Raw genomic sequence first — 26,623 nt, forward strand, 5'->3', positions numbered from 1 at the left:
AGGAAAGTACAAAAGGGCATAGAGAAAAAAAAAAACTTGAAATATGCTCTCTGTGGGGAGTAGTATACAACCATGGTTATGTGACTCTATCCAGCTCTATTTAGCAGCAAGTGAGTAGAAGAGAAGGTAAATAATGATTGAAATTTGGCAAGAGATGTGTAGCAAAAGGACAATGACACTAGACATTCCACGGTAAAATGTGAAAATAAAATAAACTGATAAATTATAAAGTTTGGAAAGGGAAGTCAGAGGGGTTCTAAAAAAAAGTACTGGGGGATTTGATAAAAGCCAAAGAGATATAACTACCCAAGAAAAGACTATCAAACAATAATTTTACCACTAACTAAAATATGTGAATCCCTAAGAACAGTATGTTTCTCATCAGATCTCACCTCACGGATCTGTCGTGCTGCATCTGTGGTAAGCCGAGCAGCCTCTGCCTGCTGGGCAGCTATCTTACATGTTGTCTCCTGTAGTGCTTCAGTAGCTTCCTGTCGTGACTGAACCAGTTGCTGCAGAGATTCTGCATGGGCCTATATAAAAAAGGTAATACACTGTGTTAATCTGAGTTTAATAAATGTTTAAGCCTTCTCAAAAATAAAGAAGTCTAATTTAAAATTTTGATACCTGGGCCAAATGCTTGTCTTTACTTTTGTATTTTTAAAAAATTTCTACATAATCATTATGATAATGTATTGGCATAGGACTTGAGTAGCTCTGTAGTATAAAATTTCAAATATTGTTAATGTTAGAAGGAATTTCATAGGGTACCTAATCTACAATATTCACTATCAAGTAATCACCTGGTCTCTCTGTGAAGATGCTTCAGTGGTACGAAAGGCTTCACCTCGTGTGGCAGCCCATTTTACCTTTGCATGCATTTGGATTGTACAGATTCAGAGGTCCTCTAGTGTAGATATGATTTTTACTCAAACTATATGAGAAAGATGGGTGACAAACCTTCTTAAATTAAGAATGAGGCTACAGGGAATATAGCTCAAAATCTTGAAACTTTGCAGTAGGAAAAAAAAAAAATTTAAGCCCTTCCCGTGAGCCTGCTACATCAATTCAACTTATCAACAAACATTTATTAAGCATCTACTATGTCTAACATACTTTGGTAGGAAATGGAAATACAAAGACATTAATGAAACAGTCTTTGTACTCAAGAAACTTACTACTCTACTAGAGAGGTAGGGAACATACAACATGATCATAAATAAACAGGGACTAGGCTTGTAATTTCACCAGTTTAGGGATCTCCCAAGTGAGGAAATTCAGATCTCTGCAGTTTGATTATTGCCCTGAGAAGTTAAGTGACCTGTCCCAAGTCCCATAGCCAGAACAGGTCAGAGGTGGGTCTTAAACTAAATATTCCTGGTTTAGGAGGTCAGTTTTTCATGATTTGCAGCATATGGTTTTGCAGCATATGGTCCCTCAATTTTGTAAACACAAAATACATACAAAACAATACAAAGCAATTTCAAGAGGAAGAGAACAAAGCAAGCTGGGCTACAGAGTGAGGATCCCAAGATTCCCTTTGGGAATTTAGTGGTTTGATATCTTAAAAGGGATTTGTTTCCCTGCTCATTACAATACTGACAAGTCAAGGGAAGAAGAGGGATGGACAAGCATATGATAACTAACATCACCTGAGCTGCTTTGTGACGGGCTTCCTCCAGCTGTCTCTGACTTTCCAGGGCTTCACGTTCAGCCTTCAACTTTAAAAGTGCCAGATCTCGTTCATGACGCTGCTGCTGTGCCTATATGTTAACAGGGAGTCAAATCTGTATTATAATACAGATAATCAGAGGTGAAGCCAAAATGGCAGAGTGAAGACAGGATCTTGCTCAACCTCATCCCTAAACTGTTTCAAATTTCTTTAAATAATTATTCTAAACAAATTTTAGAGTATCAGAACACCCCAAAAGACTATGGACTAGAATATTTTCTAGCCGAAGGCAACTTAAAAGATCATCAGGAAAGATCTGTGACACCAGACTGGGAGTCCAGCATGCAATCCCCGGTGTGGGCCTCACTGACACTGTGCCAGTCCTGACCCAGATCCAGCCCAATTTCTGCATCAGTGGCAATGCAGGAGACTTCCAGACCTCTCAGCCCAGACACAACAAGGAGAACTTAGAAAGTCAGCAGAAAAGGTCTGTGGAACCAGAGTGGGAGCCTAGAGTATAATCACAGCACAGGCGAGTACAGCCCCAGCATCAGCATGAGCAAAGCAGGACTCTGTTGCTTTAGCATACTAGACCAGCTCCAGTGCAGAAAAGAATGCTTGGGATCAAGTCCCTGGAAGGATCTCTGAAAATAGCTACACAAAATCCCTGAACCTCCACCCTGAAAACAGAGCCCTACTTTAACAAAGAGTTAAACACCAAGTAATAGGCAAAGAAAATGAACAGAAAACAGAAAAAATTTCTGAACACTTCAGTTATCATGAGAAGAAAAAAAATTATACAGTGACATGGGAGATCAAAACACACCCTCAGAAGATGATAACAAAATCAAAGCTCCTTCATCCAAAGTCTGCAAGGAAATTAAGAATTTGACTCAGGTCATGGAAGAGCTCAAAAAGGAATTTTGAAAATCAAGTAAGAGAGATAGAGGAAAAATTAGGAAAAGAATTGACTGTAGTACAAAAGGAAATACAAAAATGCTAAAGAGAAAAAGAATGCCTTGGGGAAAAAAAAAACTTAAGTGGAAAAGGAGGTACAAAAATTCACTGAGGAAAATAATTCCTTAAAAATTAGAATTGAGCAAATGGAAGCTAATGATTATGAGAAATCAAGATACAATAAAAAAAAATCAAAAAATGAAAAAACAGGGGGAAAAAAGTGAAATATCTGGAAAACGGATCTAGGAGAGATAATTTAAAAATTATTAGACTACCAGAAAGTCATGATCAAAAAACAAAACAAATAAAATGTCATACACATTAAATAACTAAATAAACATCTTTTAAGAAGTTATGAAGGAAAACTGTTCTGATATTCTAGGACCAGAGGGTAAAATAGAAATTGAAGGAATCCACCAATCACTTCCTGAATCCCAAAATGAAAACTCCCAAAAATATTATAATTAAATTCTGGAACTCCCAGGTCTTGAGAAAATTATTATAATCATCCATAAAGAAACAATTTAAGTATAGTGAAGCCACAGTCAAAAATAACACAAGATTTAGCAGCTTCTACATTAAAGGACCAAAGGACTTGGAATGATATTTCAGAGAGCAATGGAGTGAGGATTACAACCAAGAACCATCTACCCAGCAAAACTGAGTATAATCCTTCAGAGGAATAGATAATCATTCAATGAAACAGAGGATTTTCAAGCATTTGTGATGAAAAGACCAGAGCTGAATGGAAAATTTGATTGTCAAATACAGGGCTCTGGAGAAGCATAAGTGATATCATAAGGGATTTTATAAGGTTTATCTGTTTACATTCCTATATGGGAGGATGATACTTGTAACTCATTAGAACTTTCTTATTATTGTGGCAATTAGGAGGAATATATTTATAGACAGAGGGCACAGGTATGAGTTGAATATGAAAGGCTAACATAATTTTTTAAAATTATGAAATTAAGGGATGAGAGGGGAATAGATTGGGACAAAGGGAAAGACAGAAGTGGAATGGTGCAAATTATTTGCCATAAAAAAGGGCAAAAAAAAGTTTTTATAGTAGAGGGGATGAAAGGGGGAGTGAGTGAACCTTGCTGTCATTAGAATTGGCTCAAAGAAGACATAACATATATACTCAATATGGGTATAGAAATCTATGTTACCCTGTAGGAAAATAGGAAGGGAATAGAATATGGCAAGGGGTGGAGGGCGGGGGGTTGGTGGATTAGTAGGGGGGCGGGGGGGGGGGGGAGGGTGGAGAAGGGTGATAAAAGAGAAGGCATATTGGGGGAGGGAGAGATCAGTAGCAAAACACTAATGAGGAAGGACAGAATGAAAGGAGAGTGAGACTAAATGGGGGGTAAACACAGCAATAGCAATTGTAAAAAGAATTCTGAAGCAAGTTTCTCTGATAAGGCCTCATTTCTCAAATAAAGAGTAAACTGAGCCAAATTTTTAAAAAATGAGAACCACGTCCCAATTGATAAATGATCAAAAGATATGTTGGGTATCCAAAGGGATATAAATTCAGGTATATCTTTTGACTTAACAACACCACTACTAGGCATGAATACTAAGAGATTTTTTTTTTTTAAGGGAAATGACCTATATGTACAAAAAATATTAATAGCAGTTCTCTTCTCGGGGCAAAAAAAATTGAAAGTTGAAGGAATGCCTATCAATTGGGGCATGGCTCAATAAACTATGGTATGTGTGTGTAATGGAATATTATCGTTCTTTGGGAAATGATGAGCAGAATACTCTCAGAAAAACAAACAAACCTGGAAAGTCTTCCATGGACTCAAGCAAAGTGAAATGTACTGTATACAAAGGAATAGCAATGTTCTGGGATGACCAGCTGTAAATGACTTTGCTAATTTCCGTAATACAATCACCCATGACTGAAGGGTTTATGATGAAAAATCCTATCCATACCCAGAGAAAGAACTGATTGTGTCTGAATACAAATTGAAACATTCTCTTTTTCTCTCTTTTTTTTAACCTTAATTTTTCTTAAGGGTTTTTATTTTTATTAGGGTAGGAGATCTATATTTTCTTTCACAACTTGACTTTTATGGAAATGTTCCACACAAATTCACATTGGTTTCTTAATTGTGGATGGGGATAAGGGAAAATACTTAGAACTCAAATTTTAAAAACAAATATATACTCAGAAAGCTAAATTGAAAAAGTGATTGCTCAATAGCTACACTGAAGGGGTATTGTCATTAAGATTTAAAAGCACAAACTCCATTTTGTATACTTGAGAAAATAATAAATCAATGGAGATAAAATATTATTACTAAGATTTGGGGAAACTAAAATAAAAAACATAATAAAAGAAAAAATTTTGTTTTGAATGTAATTGAGGAAAATGTTAAATAAATCAAATTAAAAACTTTTTAAAAATAACCAGATAATAATTGTAACAGACTTACTCCTAATATGTGAATACATCAAGGATTTGCGATTTCATCAGACTTCTTTTAAAAACTGTATCTTTAATCTTCATCTTAAAAAGTCTGTGTGTTGATATATTTAGGACTGATTATGATGTAGAATTAGCTGGCTGCACTCTAAAAAAGTGTGGTACAATAAAAGATGATTTAACTCACCTATAATACTGATTGAAAGAGATGAAAACACTAAGAATAAAATAAAGTAAGAGAAGAGAACTAATACAAATACCTTTAAGATCTGAGCCAAGGAGACAGTCTCCTGCTGGGCCAGTGATATGCCTCGAACTCTTTCTACATCTGTTAGCTGGCGCACAGACTCCTCAATGGCACTTAAGTAGCTAAGTTCTGCTGTCATACGATGCTGAAGACCAGCAGGAGAAAAACGCACAGCACCTAAAAGATCACGAGACAAATGTAGAAAACTCACAAGCAACTACTCCTAAATTAAAAAAAAAACTGGATCACACCTATGATTTCATAGGTATAGAACTTCCCAGGCAGAGAATGCCTTTATCAATGCAAATAACCTCTTTTGCAACTGATGGTCCTAAAGAGAATTAACTAAGGAACTGAAAGGTCACACAGACAGAAAGTGAGGCAAAGGAGGGGACTTTCTGACACCATGGCTGTGTCCCCACTATACAGTCAGCTGCCTCTCTAAATTCTTACTGTAAGAGCCAAAAATAATTTTGTTTTGTCTAAATCTGACAATTATTTAACAATTGTGTTATGGGCTGTGTGTTATGGGCTGAAGCTCGAGTTGATGCACTGAGGTCCCAAGCCTCTATTAATATATGCTTGGAGTATATATTACTCCACTCTTTGTGCAAGTTCTGATGTACTGTATAGGAAATGACGTAGGGACGACTTTGGAGAGGCGGAGAGAGAACAGAGAGACTGCTGGCCAGGTTCATGTCATGGCTGCTTACATCCCTATCGCTATCCCCCTTCACCTCCACAAAGAATAAAGATTGAAGATTTTCCCTTAACCTGAATTCCTGACTCCAGCTGATTTTAAAATACGCAGTCAATACAGACATGGATCTTAATAAGTCAATGCCAGGGATGTGGGAGTGGGGATAAGGAGAGGAAAAGGAATTTCAAGTTCTTAGCAAATTTTACTGGAACAGCTTCTAATTACTCTTGAATTCCTTTTCAGCATTTAGGTTAATCTCACATTATTTATATTTAGTCTTTTAAAAATATTTATAGAGTAACAGAATCTTAAAGATGGTAGAAAACTCAGATGTCATCAATTTAAGACAATACTAAATTAAAAATTCCTTCTCTTACATTCCAAGTAATCACGTTGAGGCATCACTTCTTTCTGAATCAGTCCATTTTCACTACCGGACAGCTAAGTATTCATTTACACTGAGCTTAAATCTATGTCCCTATAAGATCCATTTATGGTATCATGGTTTTGTCTTCTGGGGTGCCAAGTAAAACAAAACTTTTACCTCTCTTAGATGACTTGCAGATAACATACCCAAATAGAACTGACTTAACAAAATATTTTTCTATTATTCAAGAGGAAAAGTAAAGTAAAAGTATTCTCTTACTGAAAAGTAAAGGAAAATTCAAATTCATGTTTTATGTTAAAAATTACAATTATATAAAACACACTTGCCTGGGGTTGAAGGTGTTCCTGCTGTTGCCTTACTACCTGATAAATTCATGTCAGAGAAGACAGCATTGGGTTTGAATGCTGATGGTGTTGCAGGCAAGACTGCTGGGGATCTAGTCCTCTCCACTGAGTTTGCTGGAAGGTCAAATTGTGAAAGTTTCTGGGAGCTTGGAGACAGGGGAGAAGTTGGAGTTCTCTGTGATCTTCCCTTATCTGATGAGAGACTAAAGAAATTTTTAAAACTAAAACAAAGCAGTACTTTGAGATCAGATATTAGATAGTTCTTCTAAAAAATATATTCTGCCTGTAATAACTTTTTTCTTTTTTTTACCAGAGCAGTCATTTCAATGTTATAGGGAACTCCCAATGAGAAAGGTATCTGCAAATACAGACCAGAAAGTCTTTCTTTGACTTAGGGAGATTTGATTAGGGACAACTGCCAGGGAGGTTGTAGGTGCTGAGTGACTTGCCTAGAATCACATAATCATATAATGGGTCACAGGTAAGACTTGAAACCTGATCATCCCAACTTAGTAGCCTATTCCTCAGGCAGTTCATAACAGTATAATCATTTGTTTCTACTCAACATATATTTCAGAAAGCAATGACCAAAAGTAAAGGGAAAGCCAGTATTTGATGTTAGAACTCCATTTTTTCCCTACAATATACAGGTGCTATCCTTCCTTACATAATAGTTCACTTTGGATATTACACTGTATAACAATCATGAACATATACATGGAAACATATCTGCACATCTAGTTTCTAAATAGAATGTCATGAGAGGTACTAACTTATTTTCAGTGAACTTTATTTTCTTTTGATGAAAGAACACTATTACCTAGTTAGAATAGTCAAATAATTTCATTCAGTAGGCAAAAAAAAGATTTATCTTTGAGCTGACTTACACTAAACTTCTATTCTACCTTTAAATTCCCACCTTAGAAATAGCTCTTCTCCATACTCAATAATAATATTCTAGAACTCTTCTGTCTCTTCCCAAGCCAGGAACCATTTTTTGCCAAAATGACATTATTGTGACTTCTACAGAAGAGTTTACAGCACTTTTTTCAAAGAACATTTTATTAGACTTCACAGAGTTCCAAATGAGTATGAACAGGAAGGACACAATTCATATAACTGTAACAAAGAGACACCAATCATTTTCTTTCAATCACCTTGGGAAAATTTAAAGAGGTAATGTTGCAGAAAGTATTTGAAAGGCTTATTAACCTGGAAAATGAGAGATCTAGCATAAGCAGTACTCTGCAAAGAGGCTAAAAGAATATAATAATCATCTGTAACACATATGGAGATTTGCAAAAGGACAGAGTCATTACGTGAAGACTAGCAGCGAGGAGGTACCCACTAGTTTCTGAGGCATCCAATCATATTTCTGGATAGGTGAAATTGTCAAGAAATGAGTGTTTGTATCAAATATTAATTTGCTTCTTGTGACTCTCATTTAATGCTTTGATTTCAGCCTTCTAAGCTAACCAGAATCAGTTCAATTCATTTCCCACATGAAAATCTTTAGTAACAAACTGAAAACATTACACATATGATCCACCCAAGGCAGAGGACAGAGGGACTATTACCCTGCCATATTCCAAGAAATTAGATCTTTTTCAGTTCAGTCCAAGATAACATATTAGTTCCAGGCTGTTACAGCACATTGTTGACTCACATTCAGTTTTCAGTAAAAACTCTTAGTATCTTTTCAGACAGACTGCATACCATGCTTCTTATGCTTTCAAAGTCAATTTGTTGAACTCATGTAAGAGTTTATATTTATCTTCATTAAATTTCATATTAATGAATTCAACCCAATGCTTTCCAAATGATTTTAGAAATTTAGAGATATCCAAATATTTTGGATATCCAGAATGTTTTGGAAATTTGGATATGTACAATCACTGCCAGTTTTGTATTTTCTACAAAGGCATTAATGTAAGACATATAGAGTTGATGGAAAGTAACCTCAAAGTGGAAGATTCTACATTATAACAATGACTAGAAGCAAATAGTGCTGTCATAGGGAATCTAATGAGGAGGTTCCAGCAGGCTAGCTAAAAGATAAACAGATTAAGGTTATGGCTGTAAAGCAGAGGGAGTAAATTCAAAAGTTGGCACAAGAGTTGAAAAAGCACATGATTTTCTAATATACTTAATAGGAAGGATTGTGCCAAGTTGAAAATTATCTCAAGAATTCTTATCTGAAAACTAAATGATGACAGCACTAACTTTTAATAATATATAAATTAAATATATAAAATAATCTTTACCTCATAGATTGCCCAGAAAGATTTTCCAAAGTGCTATCAGAATCAGAATACTGCTCATAATCATTAATGGGAATTTTGCTACTAGTCACAGGCTTCTTTCCCTTGTGAGACCCACGATCTGAACCAGATTGTGCTCTTTCTTCTTCACGCAGAATGTTTTGAGCACCACCAGTAAATGACGCTAACCCTGAAATACAAAATACTTGTAAGCAAAGACTGAACTGTTAACACAGAAAAGCTAGCAAGTTTTAGTGCATAAGAAGGTGGATTTGAAGTCAAGATAAACATCTGGATTCAAATCCCTCTTGATATATAACATGTATGTGACTCTGGAATCAATTTATTCAGCGTGTCTGTTCCCTATTACAGAAAATTGGGATAATAATACTTGTGATGTTTGTTACCTCATACAATTATTATGAAAACACTTTACAAAACATAATTATGTAAATGTCATTTATTGCTAATAGTAAATGTTATTAATAATACAATAATAATAATAGCCATAAAAATCAATTTAACAAACATCATGAAGGACTTATTATGTGCCAGCACTATCTAAGCTTAAAAGATAGAAAAAGACAGTCCTTTCAAAAACAGGTACACTAATGAACTACTGGTAGAGTAGTGAACTGATCCAACCATTACAGAAAACAATTTGGAACTATGCTGAAAGAGCTAGAAAACCATGCATCCTCTTTGACCCAGAAATACCACTACTAGGAATGTATCCCAAAGAGAAAAAAAGGAAAAAGACTTATATACACAAAACTATTTATAGCAGCTATTTTTGTGGTGGCAAAGAATTGAAAACTAAGGCGGCACTCATCAATTAGGAATGGATGAACAAGTTTTGGCACAATTACGATAGAATATTATTGTGGAAGAAATGACAAGGGGAATTTCAGAAAAACATGGCAAAAACTACAGGAATTGACTCAAAGTCAACTGAGAAGAAATAGGAAATTATTTTCAACAGTAACAATAAGATCAATTATGAGAGACTTGGCTACAGTGATCAATACAATTATCCAAGAAAATTCAAAAGGACTCATGATGAAAAAAATGCAATTCATGTCCAGAGAGAGAACTGACAAACTCTGAGTGTAAACTGAAGTAAATTTTTCTCACTTTCTTTAATTTTCTTGTATTTTTTGGAAATATGACCAATATGGAAATATCTTTTGCACAATTTCACAAGTATAATTATTGCTTGCTTTCTCAGTGTTTTAAAGGGTAAAGGGAGAAAGGGAGAAAGAATTTGGAGCTCAAAATTAAAAAACAAAAAAAGAGTGAAGAGAAAAAGTAAAATGTTAAAAAAACAATTTTTTAACACTCTTTGTCCTTAAACAGCTCACCAAGTAATGGGTGAGATGAAATGTAAACAAATTACATAAGAACAAACTACATTCAGAATAAATAGGAAATATTTAACAAAGGAAAGATATTGGAATTAAGAGGAATTGGAACAAAATTACGTGATGATCAACTCTGATGGATGTGGATCTTTTCAACAATGAGGCAATTCAGGCCACGTCCAATAGATTTGTGATAGAGCCATCTGCATCCAGATTGATGAGGATTGAATGTGGATCACAACATAATATTTTCACCTTTTTTGTTTTTGTGTGCTTGCTTTTTTTCTTTCTCTTATTTTCTTTTTTGATCTAATTTTTCTTGTGGAGCATATACATAGGGAAACATATACACATATATATACATATATGTGTGTGTATATACACATGTATATACACACATGTATGTATACACACACGTATGTATGTATGAAAGAATTGCATATGTTTTAACACATATTAGATAATTTGCTTTCTAGGGGAGGAATGGGGAAGGAAGGGAGAAAAATTTGGAACAAGGTTTTGCAAGAGTGAATATTAAAAACTATCTTTGCATGTATTTTGAAAATAAGGAGCTATGAAATTTAAAAAAAGAGAGAGAGAAGTTAGAAAATGCTTCCTATAAAATATGGAATTTTAGTTGGGGCTAAGGAAACCTGGGAAGGAAGGAAGTGAAAATTAGAAGGGAGAATATTGCACACATAGAGGATAGCCAGAGAAAATATCTAGAGCTAAGAAATGAAAGATCTTATTTGTGGAAAAGACACAAGGCCCATATCACTAGACTGAGGAGCACATAACAAAGGATAAGATGTAAGACTAGAAAAGTTGGAAGGGACTAAACTATGAAGGGTTTTGAATGCCAAACAGTAGATTTTGTCTTTGGTAATTTGGAGCTGCTGAAGTTTAAAATATGGAGTGTAAAATGATTGGACCTGAGCATTAGAAAATCACTTTAACGATTAATGGAGAATAGATCAGAATGGAGTAAACATATACACAGACTATTATAAGAGTTTAGATATAAGACGAGGATGACCTATATCAGGGTGGTGGCAGTCTCTATCAAGTGGAGAATAGATGAATGATTTATGGGATATAAATATAATGGAATATTATTGTTCTATTAAAAAAAATGATGAGCAGAATGATTTCAGAAGGGCTTAGAGTAATTTACATGAAATAATGTTAAGTGAAGTGAGTAGAATCAAAAGAACATCGTACAACAACAAGATTATGTGATGATCAACTGTGATGGGACTTGGCTCTTTTCAACAATGAGGTGGTGATTCAAGACAATTCCAATAGACCTGGGAAGAAGAGAGCCATCTGCATCCAGAAAGAGGACTATGGGGACTGAATGTGGTTTGAACCTTTTTTTGCTGCTGTTTAATTTTTCTTTATCATGATTTTTTCCCCTTTTGGTCTGATGTTTCTTGTACTCCATGACAACTATGAAAATATATTTAAAAGGATTGTACATGTTTAACTTTTATCAGATTATTTGCTATCCTGGGGAGGGAGGGAGAAACATGTGGAATACAATGTCTTACAAAAATCAATGTTGTAAACTCTCTTTATGAGTATTTGGAAAAATAAAATCCATTAAAAAAAAAAAAAGAAAAGAAAAGATAAGCATGAAGATAGCAAAAGAAGCAATCTATTAAAGGAATGGGAATGGAATGAGATTGCATGGGTAGACAGAAAGGTTGGCCCCAGTAAGGAATAAAGTTATCTTATCATGTAAGAAAGGAGTTAAGAATCAAAGTGGCAAAAGACTCCTAAGCAAAAGGAAATAAAGAAAAAGGGAAAGGAGGCAGTTCAAAGGAATGACCACATTGGGGCAATATGAGGCAAGATTCTCACCTTGGTGGGAGGGGAGGGGAGAGAATGGGAGACAGGAAGATAGCTGACAGAAGATCTGAGAAAGGATAAAAAAAAATGGGAAAATGCTTGTGGAGAGTAGGATATTGAATTGATGAAGGCAGGTATAGAAGGATTACCTAAGCAATAGTTGAGGACTCAGATGAGGTTATATCACATAAATTTGGAGTGAATCCCGTCAGAACAGGTATGTGATTTTTCCACCTTTACTCAGTAGCACTTGTATAAGAGATGCTAAGGTGGAAAATGGTGGCAAAAAAAGCTGGGGCGTTATAGGGTATCAATCAGCAAAATGATAAAAGAGTCAAGGGAATTTCATATTTATATGCAAAAGGTAATTATTCCACCAGACATTTACAAAGATCATGGAAACTAATGAAACAAGGCCTGAAATTCATGAAGAGTAGTAAAAGTAAAAGCTAAGTATGTTGTAGACATTATTAGAGATGCAACTCATTAAAGATTTGGAACTCAAAATTTTTGTATAGTTATATATCACATAAGAAAGTGTGTTTCAATTGGGCAAATCAAGTTTAGGAGGTTTCCTGAGCTGAATTAATTTGGTATACTTCATGCCTGTCTTTGATGAACATCTTTTCTGCGATAGGCTAAGTAACTTTCCTTTTGCTAACTGCTTTAAAAAAAAAGTTTCATAAGACTCCATTTAATCTTTATATTGGTGAGATCAATAAATGCTTTTTATTAAAAAGCATATCATAGAATAACAATGTTAGAGACAGAAAAAACTTTAGAATTTCTCTAGCTAATATCCTAATTAATACCTCAGATTTACATAACATTTTTAAGACTTATTTCCTCATAACAACAGAGATAGATAATACAAGTACATGTTGTATGGTCCAATCAAACTGATGTTGCCCAAGGTCCTACAGCTAATAAGTATCTGAGATCAGATTTGAACTTAGAAGTGTGAGTCTTCCTGCTTCCAGGATCAGCACTCTATACAGTGTGTGGATCTAATTGCTCAATGCAAAACTTCTTGTTGTTCAGTTGTTTCAAGTTGTGCACAACTCTTCCTAAGTCCACTTGGAGTTTTTTTTGGCAAATACTGTAGTGTTTTGCCATTTTGTTTTGTAGTTCATTTTAGAGAAGAGGAGACTAAGATAAACATGGCTAAGTAACTTGCCTAGGATCATAAGGGTCTAAGGTCAGATTTGAACTCAGAAAGATAAATCTTCCTAACTTCAGGCCTGGTAGCTACTGTATCACCCTTCTGCCCATTTTACACTCTTAGTCTGCTTGTTTTCTCTTCCAAGGATAATAATCTTAGGCCCAAGAAAGACAGAACAAAAGTAGCAAGTATGATGCTGAAACACAAAATAAGAAAATGGAAAAAGGGCACCAGAATATTATCAATCACTTCAAAGTATCAAATTCAGTAAACTACATCCTATGAAATTAAAAGAGCTAGCATATTTTGTTGCTGAACCAATGATCTATGAAAAAAAGACAAGGAGAAGGGTCACAAGCCTGAAAATAGGCATATGTTGTCCTAAAGTTTAAAAAAGAGATTGATTCTACAAACTGAAATGAATATAACATTAATTCCAGGAAAAATTATTCAACATATTATTGAAAAAGGGTTTTATGATGATTAAGTCTGCACAGACTCCTCAAAAACAGATTATCCTGAATATTCTCCTTTCCTTTTTCTGATAGAGTTGTAAGACTGATAGAACAAGAGTGTGTTATAAAAGTAGTATATCTACATTTCAGGCAGGTAGTTAAAAAAATCTCTATATATTTTGGAGCTAAAATGGAGAGGTACAAGCTAAATAATAGAGCTAAGTGGATTTGGAAATTGTTAAATGACAATCTAAAGACTATGATCAATGGATCACTGTCAACTCAGATGGAGCTTTTAGATGCTTCGGAGATATTACTGGTCCTGTGCTATTCAACATTGTCAGTGATTTGAAAACACACTTGAAAAAGCACTATTTTTTATTGAATGTACAGATAATACTAAGCTGAAGATTATTATAAACTGAATAGCAGCTAAAAACCAAAACGATCTTTATACATTACAACAGACCAAATCAATTAAAATTAAAATTAAAATAGTAAAGTTCTCCCAAGAAAAAAAGTTGATGATCTCTTGAAGTGCAAAAGAAATAACATAAGGACATAAGTAAACTGCAACACATTGCAAACTTTAAAAGTGATGTAAAAAGAAATATATGACAGAAAGAGTAATAAACTGGCAAGAGCAAGATATAATAAAAAGCTCTGTATACATGTAATGTTAAAAGAATACCAAAAAAAGGCTTCTAGAATGATGGGCAGAACTTCTGTGATAAATGTAAATAAAATCTGAATAAAAGTTGCACAGACTAGGCAGATAATCCACATTAACAAAGGGAATACCTATGTTGATGAGATCACAAATTCAATGAATGTCTAAATATATACAAAGTCTTACATGCAGGTTAAAAAAAAAAGTCAATCTCAAAGTTCAGACAAGATTACTATGAGTCAACAGTATATAATATGGTAACTAAAAAAGCTAAAATGATCTTAAGCTGAATTAAGTGAAGTTCAACATTCAAAGCAGGAAAAATAACAGTTCCACTGTACTTTACATATCAATTGGTCAGAATATGTTCTGAACACATTTCAAAAAGGGTCTTAATAAATTAGAGGATGTCCAAGGAAGAGAAATCAGGATATAGAGAGAACAGATCATGCCATATAAAGATTCTAGAATGTAGAAGAAAAAATTTGGTAAAGACATGACAGAAATCAAGTATTTGAAGGAATAAAGAAGGGATATAAACTTGCTTTGCTTGTCACCAGAAAACAGAATCTCAGAACAATGGAAGCTAGAGATGGACTTAAGCTTAGCATTAGGAAAAAAAACATAACAATCAGACTGTCTTAAAATGAAACTGACTGCTTCAAAGGGAAGTGGATTGATTAATCCTAGAAGTCTTCAAGAATGCTAAATGGACATTTGGTTTAGCAGATCATAGAAGGAATATCTGTTTGGGTAAATTATACTCAATAACTCTATTAAACTTCTGAAGGTTCTTCCAATTCTGTGATTTAATCAAATCAAACAAGATAATACATGCAAAGCACTTTGTAATCCTTAAGGTGTTGTAGAATGTCTGCTATTATTATTTTATAAGCATTAAAACACTAAGTAAATTTTGTTATTATTGTAAGTATACAATATCCATTTCTCAAAGTGAATCATAAAGCATTAGTTATTGTATTAGCATTTTAAGAGACATTTCTTAAAGTTTCAGTTGTAACAAAGGACGTTCTGTTTTTTTAAAAACTGGTTTACTACTGGGATAATTATATCAATGACTTATTTTTTTTAATTACTACATATTTTAAAAATGATTAAATATTTCAAAATGCATTTTTTTAAATAACAGTAAATAGAACTAAGAATTCTATCCTTTCCTTTTTAGACTTTTACATTTCTGACTTTTCTTCATTTCCTTATAAAGAGATAAAAAGATGTCTAAGTATATTAAAAAACACAAACTCTTCTCTACAAACAAAACACTTACATTCTTTTTTTTCCTTTCTTCCTTTCTTTCCTTTGGAAGAAGTGGATGAACGAGATGATGTGACAGATTGAGTCCCTGCCGAATGTTGGGATTTCTTGCTAGAAGGTTCTTCCTGAATGCTTGAACAGCTACTACTGAGACTATATAATAAAAGAGGTGACATTATTTTCAAAAATAAGAAAATAATGCCATGAAACATTCACATATTATCAAACTAAATACATGTGTACACACATTCCATTTAGCCTACAGAAAGGACTAAAATCAAGGAGGAGATGCATTTCACTTCTTTTTTTGGTTACCTTATTATCACTATTGCCTTCATTTTTCCTAAATAACAGCCTTTATCTAGGCCATTAAAGCATAACAGAAATCAAATTTAGACTGTAGGAGTAAAGCATTTTCCCCCTACTAATAAGCTCTTTTAGTTCTATGATAAAGGAATCTATTTTTATGAAGGGAACATAATACATGCAACCACATATTTATTAAACAATAGCATATCACTGCTGTGCAAAATAAAGACTTTTCAGAAAAAAAATCTCATTAAAAAGTTCAATTTCACATAGTTTCTTTGCAGTTCTCTTTGTAATAATCCTAATAATCATTATTTAAGAATTTTGATCAATAATTTCTTTAATTTTACATTGCAAAAAAGCATGCAAATAGAAAAGACAGCTGCTACATATGACAACATATAAATTATATGACAAATTCACAAGGAGAAAATCTTTATAACAAATCTAAAGAAAGAGAAACAAGAATCTGTTTTACCAAAAATTCAACTAACTTATTTGTGTTTGGATACTGTGTCTTCCTATTTCTCTTAGGTTTTAAGTACAATGATCACTCATAAGACTAATACCTATAATACCTATTAATACCAATACCAATTAACCAATGCTCTGTTTTCCGAAGCTAAACCAATTCGTTCCTCTGGGAAGCTGACCATAAGAGTACTCTAAAAACATTTAGTCACCTTTAGTTTACTGTAGTACTCAATACTGTAATTAATACTCAATATAAGAGATCGACCAAGTAGTAGGGATTATAGTAGTGAACCTATCCAGCAGAGAAATTCTATTTTACTTTTCCCGCCATGAATAAAGTTTCCCTATGGCACCCTTTAGCAGACATGTTACTGTGAATAACTTTGAAAAGTAAATCGGGCTAAGTCTCATATCACTGTTATTATATAATTTTCTTTTTTATATTTCAGATTTCACTTCATACTCTCAAAATAATCTTACATAGGTTCATAAGCAGTTTTTTTTTCTGTCAGTGTTGCATTTGCTGGAGAAGACACAAAATCATCTTCATATGAAATACTGCCTGCAGGAGTTGTAATGGGAACCAAAGGGCGCAACACCGGTGATCCTTTATCCAACACGTCTTCAAAGCCTGTCAAAAAGATATAATCAAAACAGGGTAAATATGAATCATAGGCATTCCTCAATATAAAAATTCTCTCCAAGGAATTCAAACTTTTAAACTAACAAAGGTGGTTTTCAAAATAGATCTATAGCAATTTAACAGAACAGAGGAGCTGGGGCTCTAAGGATATGAGGCTAGAGTGAGTAACTACAGCTTTAGGAAAGAAGTCAGGAAGAACTAATTCAAACCCAGGTTCAGACACTTAGTAGCTGTAAGTTAAAATTTACAGGTTTTAAACTGCTTGCCTCAATTTCCTCAACTGTAAAATAAGGATAATAATACCACAAAAATGGGGATAATAACATCATCTATCTCTCAGGATTGTTATGAAGGATCAAATAAAATATTATCTATAAGGCAATTAGCATAGTGTATAAAATGTAAAAGGCACTATGTAAACACTAACTAAATTTTTACTATTTTTATAGTTGTTATTAAAAGTATTCAGAGAAAAAGAAAAAGAAAACTTTATTTTCAAATTTAAGAAAATCAAAAAATACCATCCCAAGTACCACTTTAAACTGTTAACATCAATCGCCTTTCTGGAAGACTAACAAAGCAAAGCAATAGAAAACACAAACTCACCCAAGTATATAAAATAATAACTTTTATATGTTCAAAGAATGTTAGCCTTGGAAAAAAGCTCAAAGAGCATCTAATCCAATTCTTTTTATTTTACACTGAGAAAATTGCAGCCCATAGATCACAATGTGTATAAGTAGTAAAAATATGACTAGATAACTGAGATCTTCTGAATCCTAGTTCAGTATTCTCATTACTAAATTCTAAAATAAATGCAATCAGCAAAAACTACCTAGAACACAGCCACAGCTCTCACAAAGCACATGTGTGAAAAAGGTGAAGAACTTAGAGATCAAGCACATATTGATCAATGACTGTTAAACTAGTTGAAGCCTTAAGGCCTCAGTTTTGGCTTCTCCAGAGTTATGTGATTTTAGATAAGATCTGGACTACATTCCTTTGTCCAAAGAAGGGATTAAAAAAATATAGTGGCAGAAGAAGCTATAGCATCACCTTATCTACTGCATTTCACTGACCAAATAGGGGAATAGAGACTTACGTAGCCAATCACAACATACAGAGGGTGGGATTTTGGGGGTTCTTTGTCTGAAATGTATAAAAACTGTTAACACTCTCAAGGGAGTGGGCCTTTACTGTGAATCTATTACTTACTTAGTGGACTGCTCTGCCTCTCATGAGACACTCTAATAAATAATTCTGCTTTCTCTGAGTGATCTCTGAGTGGTCATTTTTGGATAGGGGTCATTTTACATCACACACACACACACACACACACGATATACCAGAGATGAGAAATTCTGTAGGTACGTCAGCAAAGGTTAGATGAAATCCAGATAGAGAAGACAGCACTTGCAGTATATCATTTAAAAGAATCTGTAGTCAACAAGCAATTACAACTTCACAAAATTTACATAAAAACTAGGTTTGTTATAAAAGAAATGAACATGCATATGGAATCCAGAGTTCACAATCCATACAAGTTTGTGTTATGGGCCAGAACTCTGTATTTGAAATAAGGATTCTTACAAGGTGCTAACTCAGTGGAATTGATGAGACTATAGTTATCTAGTTTAGCATGGTGATTAATAGTTCTCTAGTTCAATACATATACTTAGTACTTAATATAGTTCCACAAGATTCACACCTATGATAATGTAATGATAATAGTGTATATAACAGCCAGCAGGGACAGATTCATTCTATCATCCACCTTTGTAGTGGCTGGAGGTTGAAAACAAGCCTTCAGACTCAGAGTCAGATCCATTCACTTCATCTCACACCACCATGGTGGCTGGCCTTCTGCACTCCCCCCACTGAGACCAAGGCTGGTCTGAAAGGCTCTCCAAAGAGCTGTCCAGCCCCCAGACAAGGAGACAATAAAGACTTTGGACTTTAACATCTAGCTATTCTTGTGGTGATTACTGAACTGAAACAAAGGCTCCTCCAAGACTTCCAGAAAACCAACAAGAACACTACAAATTTGTATCTTTGCAAAAGCAGAACAAAGGGAGGAAGAAGTGCCAGAAATCTCTGCCAGTGAGGCTTGGGAAGTAGTGGGAAAAGGACAAAACCTCTCCCAAAAGGGAAGAGCAAAGCGATGGCAAAAACCGTATTCTTTCGCCTGGGAAACTGCTAGACTACGAAGATAGAATGATTTACTTATCTACAAGAGTTCATGGTGTACAAGCTATTTCTCTGCTAGTGCAGACTAACTGGCTCCTGTTTTGATTCCCAAGGACACAATTTGGGATTCAAATAACACATTATGTCAGCTGGGGAAGTTGATACATTCAGGACCAATATGACAACTCAAAATGGTAAGTTCAAAGGACCCTTTAAGATTCTTTAACACATGAGAGCAGAGGAAAAAAGAACAGGGATAAGTACTGTAAAAAATTTTAGTTTGTAGCCTTAGAATTTCTGACAATATCAATTAGTATATTAAGTCTGATTACTGAATTTTCAAATAATAAAAACCAATCTGACAAATTTTCAGACTAAGTTCTAAATTTATTTCTCTCTCACAATCCACCAAACCTATCCTACTTCTAACAACATCCACCAAAGCTATCCTATTCCTAACAACATCTATATAATGTATCAAATGACAGATTCTATTTAGATTCATAACTCTGAATAGAAAATCTAAAAATCTATATTAACTACCGTAAGTCACTTTCAATTTCACCTAAACTAGGCCATCTATTTCAGAAGTCAATTCCTCTATAGCTCTACCACTGTTTTCATACTATGAGAAGAAATGAAAACATAAAGAATACACCTTCACTAATCAGAAAATAAATTTGTTAAATATCATATTACTCATATTTTAGTGGAGGTTTACAAATACCTCAGATGATGATCATAATGGTCATTAATAAGAGATCATTATTTGAAAATATATTTGTTGCAAGTGTGCCATATGGAAGCATAAAGATAAAATAGAGACAGAATTGGCTTCACAGAGCTAAACAAACCTGAATTTCAATCCTGACTCTTAAATATACTATCCATGAGAAAATTTCTTTAATCTTCTCAATTGACAAAGGGTCAAAAGATATGCACAGATGCCCATCAACTGAAGAGTGACTGAACAAATTATGGTAAATGATAATGGAATATTATGCAATAAGAAATGATGAGCAGAATGATTTCAGAAAAACTTAGAAAGATTACATGAATTGATGCAGTGAAGTGAGCAGAACTAGGAGAACATTGTACAGAACAACAGCCAATACTGCATGATGAACTGTGAAGCACTTAGCTATTCTCAGCAATAAAATGATCCAATATAATCCCAAAGGACTCATGATGAAATATGCTATCCACCTCCAGAGATGGAATTAATGGAATCTGAATACAGATTATTTTGTTTCTTCCTTCTTTTCTTTTTTTAAAATTTTTCTCCCATATAATGACTAACTTGGAAATATGTTTTATATAACTGTACATGTAAAACCTATGTCAAATTGCTTACTCTCTCAGGGAGGGAGGAGGAATGAGAAAAAGAAAAAATTTGGAACTCAAAATTTGAAAAAAATGTTAAAAAAATTTTTACCTATTAATTGGGGGAAAAATATGAATGGGTAATTTTCAGAGAAAGTATATAAAAATGTTCTAAATCACTAATAGTCAGGTAAATGCAAATTAAAACAACTCTGAGATATCACTTAACATCCCTCAGATTGGCAAAATTGACCAAAAAATATATATATATATATGACAAATGCTAAAGGGAATGTGGAAAATCAGATACATTAAAGAACTGTTAGTAAAGCTTTGAATTGGTATAGTCATTCTAAAAAGCAATTAATACACTTTTAGGTCTATACATCAAAAAGATTAAAGAAAAAGAATCTATATTATAATCAAGGTTTTGTGTGTGTGTGTGGTAACAAAGAACTGGAAACTGAGGGAGTACTTATCAACTGGGAAGTGAATAAGTTATGATATATGAATGTGGATATTATTATGCTGAAAGAAACAATGAAGGGGATGGTTTTTAGAAAAACCTAGAAGACTTGTATGAACTGATGCAAAGTGAAGGAAACGGAACCAATAGAACATTTTTTTTAAAGTAAGTACAATATTTAGGGATAAATCTTTAAAAGACTTAGGATATTTGTTCAACATAACGACCAACCACAATTTCCAGAGGATTCATGATGAAATATACTTTTCACCTCCAGTGAAAGAAGTAATGGACTCAAGCTTGCAATTTGGATTACATTTTGCCCAGGGTAGGGTGAAGAGAAGATAATATTATGGATAATTTATTTTGCTTGACTATAAATGTTTATAATGGATTTTACTTTTCATGCTCTCTCAAGAGAGCAGAAGGTATAAAGAGGAGGCATGAGGGAGAGAATTGTGAGATGAAAATAAAACTGATTTTTTTAAAGTCACCATCCTTCAGCACTCTAAGCAGCTCTAAGTCTTTAAATTCCAAAGCTGGTATTGACTTCCATTAACAAAAAGAGTTTTCTTATCAATCTTCCTTACAGCAATGGAATCCTAGGTTCAGAGCCTCAGTTGCCCCACTCGCTATAAATGAAATACATATATTTGGTATGGAAATAAAATAACAAATCTTAAGGTAATGTCCAAATTTAAAATGATCTATCAATTTTTCTCACCTTTTCCATAGACTTGATAAGACTTTGCAAAAATGTTAATGACACTATGTGGACTTCCTTTTGCCAATTCCTCCCATGATCCTTTGCTCTGTATGCCACTTGTTTGTCCAAAAAGTGGTGCAAATTTCTCAGCATCTTTTTGAAACTCTTTGATAGGTTCATAGGTGTTTCTTTCTCCAGCACAGAATTCCTTTTCCTTGAAGATTTCTGTTGCTATCTTCAAAGGGGAATGCCCACCCTTGCCTTCCTCTTCTTCAGAAAGGCTCCCCTCACTAAGAAGAGGCCCTTCACTAACTGAATCTGTGCTTGAATCATGAGATATTTTCACTTTATCTTGACCACAAACTTGGGTATCAGAGGCAGGAGAATCAGCCTGTTTTTTATTTAACAGTGCTAGTGGTCCTTCTGGTTTATGGGATGATCGTAATCCAAAGTTTGATACAGAACTATGAGGTCTAATCATCTCAGGAAGTTTTTTAAACTCACTAAGGTTCCCTACTCCAGGAAGATTATCCTCAAAGTCTGTGTGAGATATGCAGGTCCCAAGCATCTTTTGAATTCTGGCAGAAAAAACATCTTCATTATCCTCTTTCACAGGTGGACTCACAGGTTTAGCCCAATATCCATCCTCCTGGGTACCTTGCAGCATATCATAGTCAGTATTCCATGTTGTTCCATAGTTAATGTTAGCGCCAGCTAATTTCTTGGCTTCATTTTCAATTCTGCTGGACAAGGAAGCTGCTGTTGCTTTTAGGGCTTCAATTCGGTCTAACTTACTTCTGTACTGGTTTGGACTAGGTTTTATCAAAGCATCTTGCTGTGTAGTTGTTGAGGTCATATACAGTTGTGGTGTCAAATTCCAAGTCCCTGTGCTTACACCTTGGTTTCTCCTAGTTGACAATATAGATTCAAAGTCCTTCTGCAAAGTCCCTACATGCTCTAGATCCAAAAGCTGGGAGAGTAAACATCCAGTTGCTTCAATAAGTGGTTGTTGGGGAGGATAATTTCTTGGGCTTAACCTGTCTGGCTGCATCCACGCTGGTTCTACCAAATCACTTCTGGAAAAAAAAAGTGGTACCAATTAGGTTAACCAACATATATCTTTATAATTAAGAAAACAAGTTAAAAAGCTAAAAATTACAAAATATTAAAATCACAAAATATAGGTAAATTAATTTTTACCTGAGACTCACAAATATCATGAAGGAAAAACTATATATTAAATATGAATACAGTACTCGGATGCAAATTAAAATCAGTAAATATAGATATTAAGTGCTGAGAATAGAATGAAAGTTCCCAATGGCAAGGATAATTTCTGCTCTTTATTTGTATCCTTGACGCTTATCACACAGTAAATACTTATTGAAAAGACATTTTAAAACATGATTCCTACCTATAAGGAGGTTGAAATTAAGGTAAGGAAAAATACTTTCATGTACTAAGCAAACATCTTGGTGACCCAGTAGTTGGAATGGTGGCCCTGAATCAGGACTGGAGTTCATCCAGCCTTAAATACTTGTGACCCTGTTTGCCTTAGTTTCCTCAAATGTAAAATGAATTGGAAAAGGAAATGGCAAACCACTCCAGTATCTTTGCCAAGAAAATTATAAAGAGGATCACAAAGAGTTGGACACAACTTGTTGACCAAAGCCCAACCAAATAATAAACAAATGTTTATGTAATCCTGACTATAAAAACAAAGTGATATTAAATGGTTTTCAAAATGTTCAGTGTCAATCCAAATTCTTAAGAAATGATATTATGGCCCAGAGATTACAAATGATTAGAATGGAATAATGGAAAACCAGGCAAAATTAGATAAGGGAAAGTGGTCCTTAGTCCTATAGGCTTAAGAGGCACTGTGGAGACAATGCCTTTATTTTATTCTAAACCTTGTATTGTAAAAGGTATGACTATATTCTAAGAATTGATGATGAGTTCTCTGGGAACAGGATTAAAGAAAGAAGAAGGAAAAAAAGTATTTATAAATAATTATAACTATTGCTAAGAGATAAAGGGCAGTAAGACTTAGTAGTAAATCCAAGGAAGATCAACATTTGTGAGAAGCCGATTTCTACCCAGTGCTATATTAATGTTTATGGGTTCTTAACGTTTTTTGTGTCATGGATCTCTTAGCAATCTGGTGAAGTCAGATGCATTCTCAGAATAATGGTTTCAACTGCTTAATATACAGGATTACAAAGGAAATTAATTACATTGAAATAAAGTTAATAAAAAAATTTTGTTTAAAAAGACAAGTTCAAAAATCCCAACTTAAAAACAAAAGGGGCAGAAGGTCTCAAGGTAAAGGTAAGAGCTGACATATCTCTAGCTCTTTGTGGTTTACGAAGTGCTTTACATACTTGATAGAGCCAAAGATAATCAGTTGTCCATACTAAGGCTAGCAGCAATTTGGGGGAATTTGAACAGCAGTGAAGAGAAGAGGGAAGGAAGGATAGACATTAAGCTGTCTAAGGCAAATTTGTCCAGGTTGGAAATAAGAGTGGGTAGAATTCTCCCTGCTTATCAGCAGTGGGATTAGGTATATACATGACCACAGCAAATTGAAATAGACCCAGTTTCAAAAATCCCAAAAATTAAAGTCCTTTACATATATTATGCCACTTCGTTCTTACAACCACCTTGCAATGTAGATATTATTTCCTTCCTCTTACAGGGGGGGAAACTGAGGCTCAGAATAAAGTGAGATGTCCAGAGTCACACAGTTAATGTCAGAGGTACTATGTTAACTTATATCTTAACTCCAAGTCTTTTTTCTCACTGATGACAGAATAGCATAGGTAAGTGTGGGTGGAGGAGGATGAGGAGGTAATAGAAAAAAATTCTAGCATGTAGCAAGAAAAAAGATATATTAATATGCCTAATATATAATTTTATACCTTTGGATGCTAACTTGGATTGAGTATGTTTGATGTGTTCATGTTGCTGTGGTCCACTACAGGATGTAGATAAAGAACAGAAACAGAAAAGCCACAACAGCTCAAATAAAAGAGCACTAGGCCTCTGGTCAGAAAAGGCAGGTTCAGTTCCTGGATTTGACACTTTCTGTGTAAACCAAGACACATCAGTCAGCCTCTTTTAGTTAGTTTCCTCACCTATCAGATAAAGATAATATTTATAATCCCCTTAGGAGGTTGTTGGAAGGCACTTCGCATACCCTAAACATACAAGAGAAGTTATTATTGTTGTTATTGGTTCTATCCAATTCAAAATTTTTTACCAATAACTTTGATAAAACATAGAAAAAATATTTGTCAAACTTAGAATGGCTCAAAGCTAGAAGGAACAGAGAGAGAATTAAGATTCAAAATTACGTAGACAAATGAACTCTGGGTCAAAAACAACAGAATAAAATTCAACAGAGAAAATTATGATGTTCTAAAATTCAGTGCTGTCTTATTTTTACTTTTTAATGTGTAAGTATGCCCATAGAGTCTGAAAACTATAATATATGATCAATGACTCAAGAAATGAGAAAGTCAGTCTTTGAAAAAGAACGGGGAGACATAGTGCACCTGGCTCAAATATATGAAGGACTACTAAGAAGACATGAGTAGAATTCTGTGTTGCTCCTGGCAAAAAAAACCAAAAAAAACAAAACAAAACAAAACAAAAAACTAGGATCAAATGGCCGAGCGTTATCAGGAGAGAGATTTCAACTAAGCATAAAAAATATTTCCGAACAACATACTAAGTCAGGAGACAGAAATAGGGACTGAACTTGCAATTTCATTGGCATGGAGGATACTGATGTGGGGAAATGGAGGGGGAACCTCCACCAAAGCAAAGTGCCTTCTATGAAACTTGAACTCTTAAAAAAACTGCCCAGAGCACTGAGAGGTTTAAGTGCCTACCCCAGGGTCACACAGTCAATGAGAAGCAGAACCCAGGACTTCCAAGTCTAACTCTCAAGCACTGTACAATACTGTATAATAGCACTTATACAGGGAGATGCAAAATACACAAATGAAGTTATCAAGACATTTTAAATAGGCCACATATCATCATTACAGCTTATCAAAGAAAAGATTTTTCTTTCTGCCTTAAGAATTTCTAAAGATACCTTTGACTTGAGACCTTTTGATTCCTGAATCTTCCAAATCTAAAGAATTAGCTCTAAGAGCTCTAAGAACTTCCATATAAACTTCCATTTATAGGCTTGTAACAGAGTATAGACAAGGAAAGTATAGTTGCAGCTATCCCTGTTCTAATGGAGAGACCTATAACATTTAATATAATTTATCAGGTACCTATTATCTTTATTCCTATTGTAAAGGCAAGGAAAACAAGATCCCAGAAATTAGATGACCTACCTATGTTCATGTTGCTAAGATAGAGTTCAACTCACGTTTTTGGACTCTCATCTCCAGCACTATGGTCATGAATGACAGAATCTTCAATTCAGAATAGGAAGGGATCTTTAAGTGTACAAAACTAGGAGTCACAAGAATGTGCAATTGATAGTAATGAGAAACTTGAGAGAAGATACCTGTTCTTTTACAGATACTTTCAGTTTTTACTAAATTAAGTTTTAGGTTCTGTTTAGATGTCAAAGATACAACAGGGTATTATAATTCTAAGGAAGATTATAAAGTTTATATGAACTACAGTTAACCTCAACTGGAAGAATAAAATGCTATCTATATTAAACAATTATATAATATGTTCCAAAATCATTAATTTAAAAAAAAAA

The 26,623-nt window shown here is 34.2% G+C and overlaps 1 protein-coding gene across 1 annotated transcript in view; it reads right to left on the reverse strand.

Moving 5' to 3' along the window:
* The window catches only part of CEP350 (centrosomal protein 350), a 178,223-nt gene that overhangs the window by 93,594 nt on the left and 58,006 nt on the right, over positions 1 to 26,623 (reverse strand). Inside the window, exons 12-19 of the mRNA XM_051998844.1 lie at positions 21,907 to 22,964; positions 17,044 to 17,194; positions 15,794 to 15,933; positions 9,010 to 9,196; positions 6,728 to 6,948; positions 5,327 to 5,490; positions 1,653 to 1,763; positions 393 to 533 (exon numbers count right to left, since the gene is read on the reverse strand). Of these exons, the coding sequence (XP_051854804.1) occupies positions 393 to 533; positions 1,653 to 1,763; positions 5,327 to 5,490; positions 6,728 to 6,948; positions 9,010 to 9,196; positions 15,794 to 15,933; positions 17,044 to 17,194; positions 21,907 to 22,964 (2,173 nt within the window). The remainder of the gene's footprint in view (positions 1 to 392; positions 534 to 1,652; positions 1,764 to 5,326; positions 5,491 to 6,727; positions 6,949 to 9,009; positions 9,197 to 15,793; positions 15,934 to 17,043; positions 17,195 to 21,906; positions 22,965 to 26,623) is intronic.

This window comes from Antechinus flavipes, chromosome 4 (genome assembly GCF_016432865.1).
Source record: "Antechinus flavipes isolate AdamAnt ecotype Samford, QLD, Australia chromosome 4, AdamAnt_v2, whole genome shotgun sequence".
NCBI classification, from domain to species: domain Eukaryota; kingdom Metazoa; phylum Chordata; class Mammalia; order Dasyuromorphia; family Dasyuridae; genus Antechinus; species Antechinus flavipes.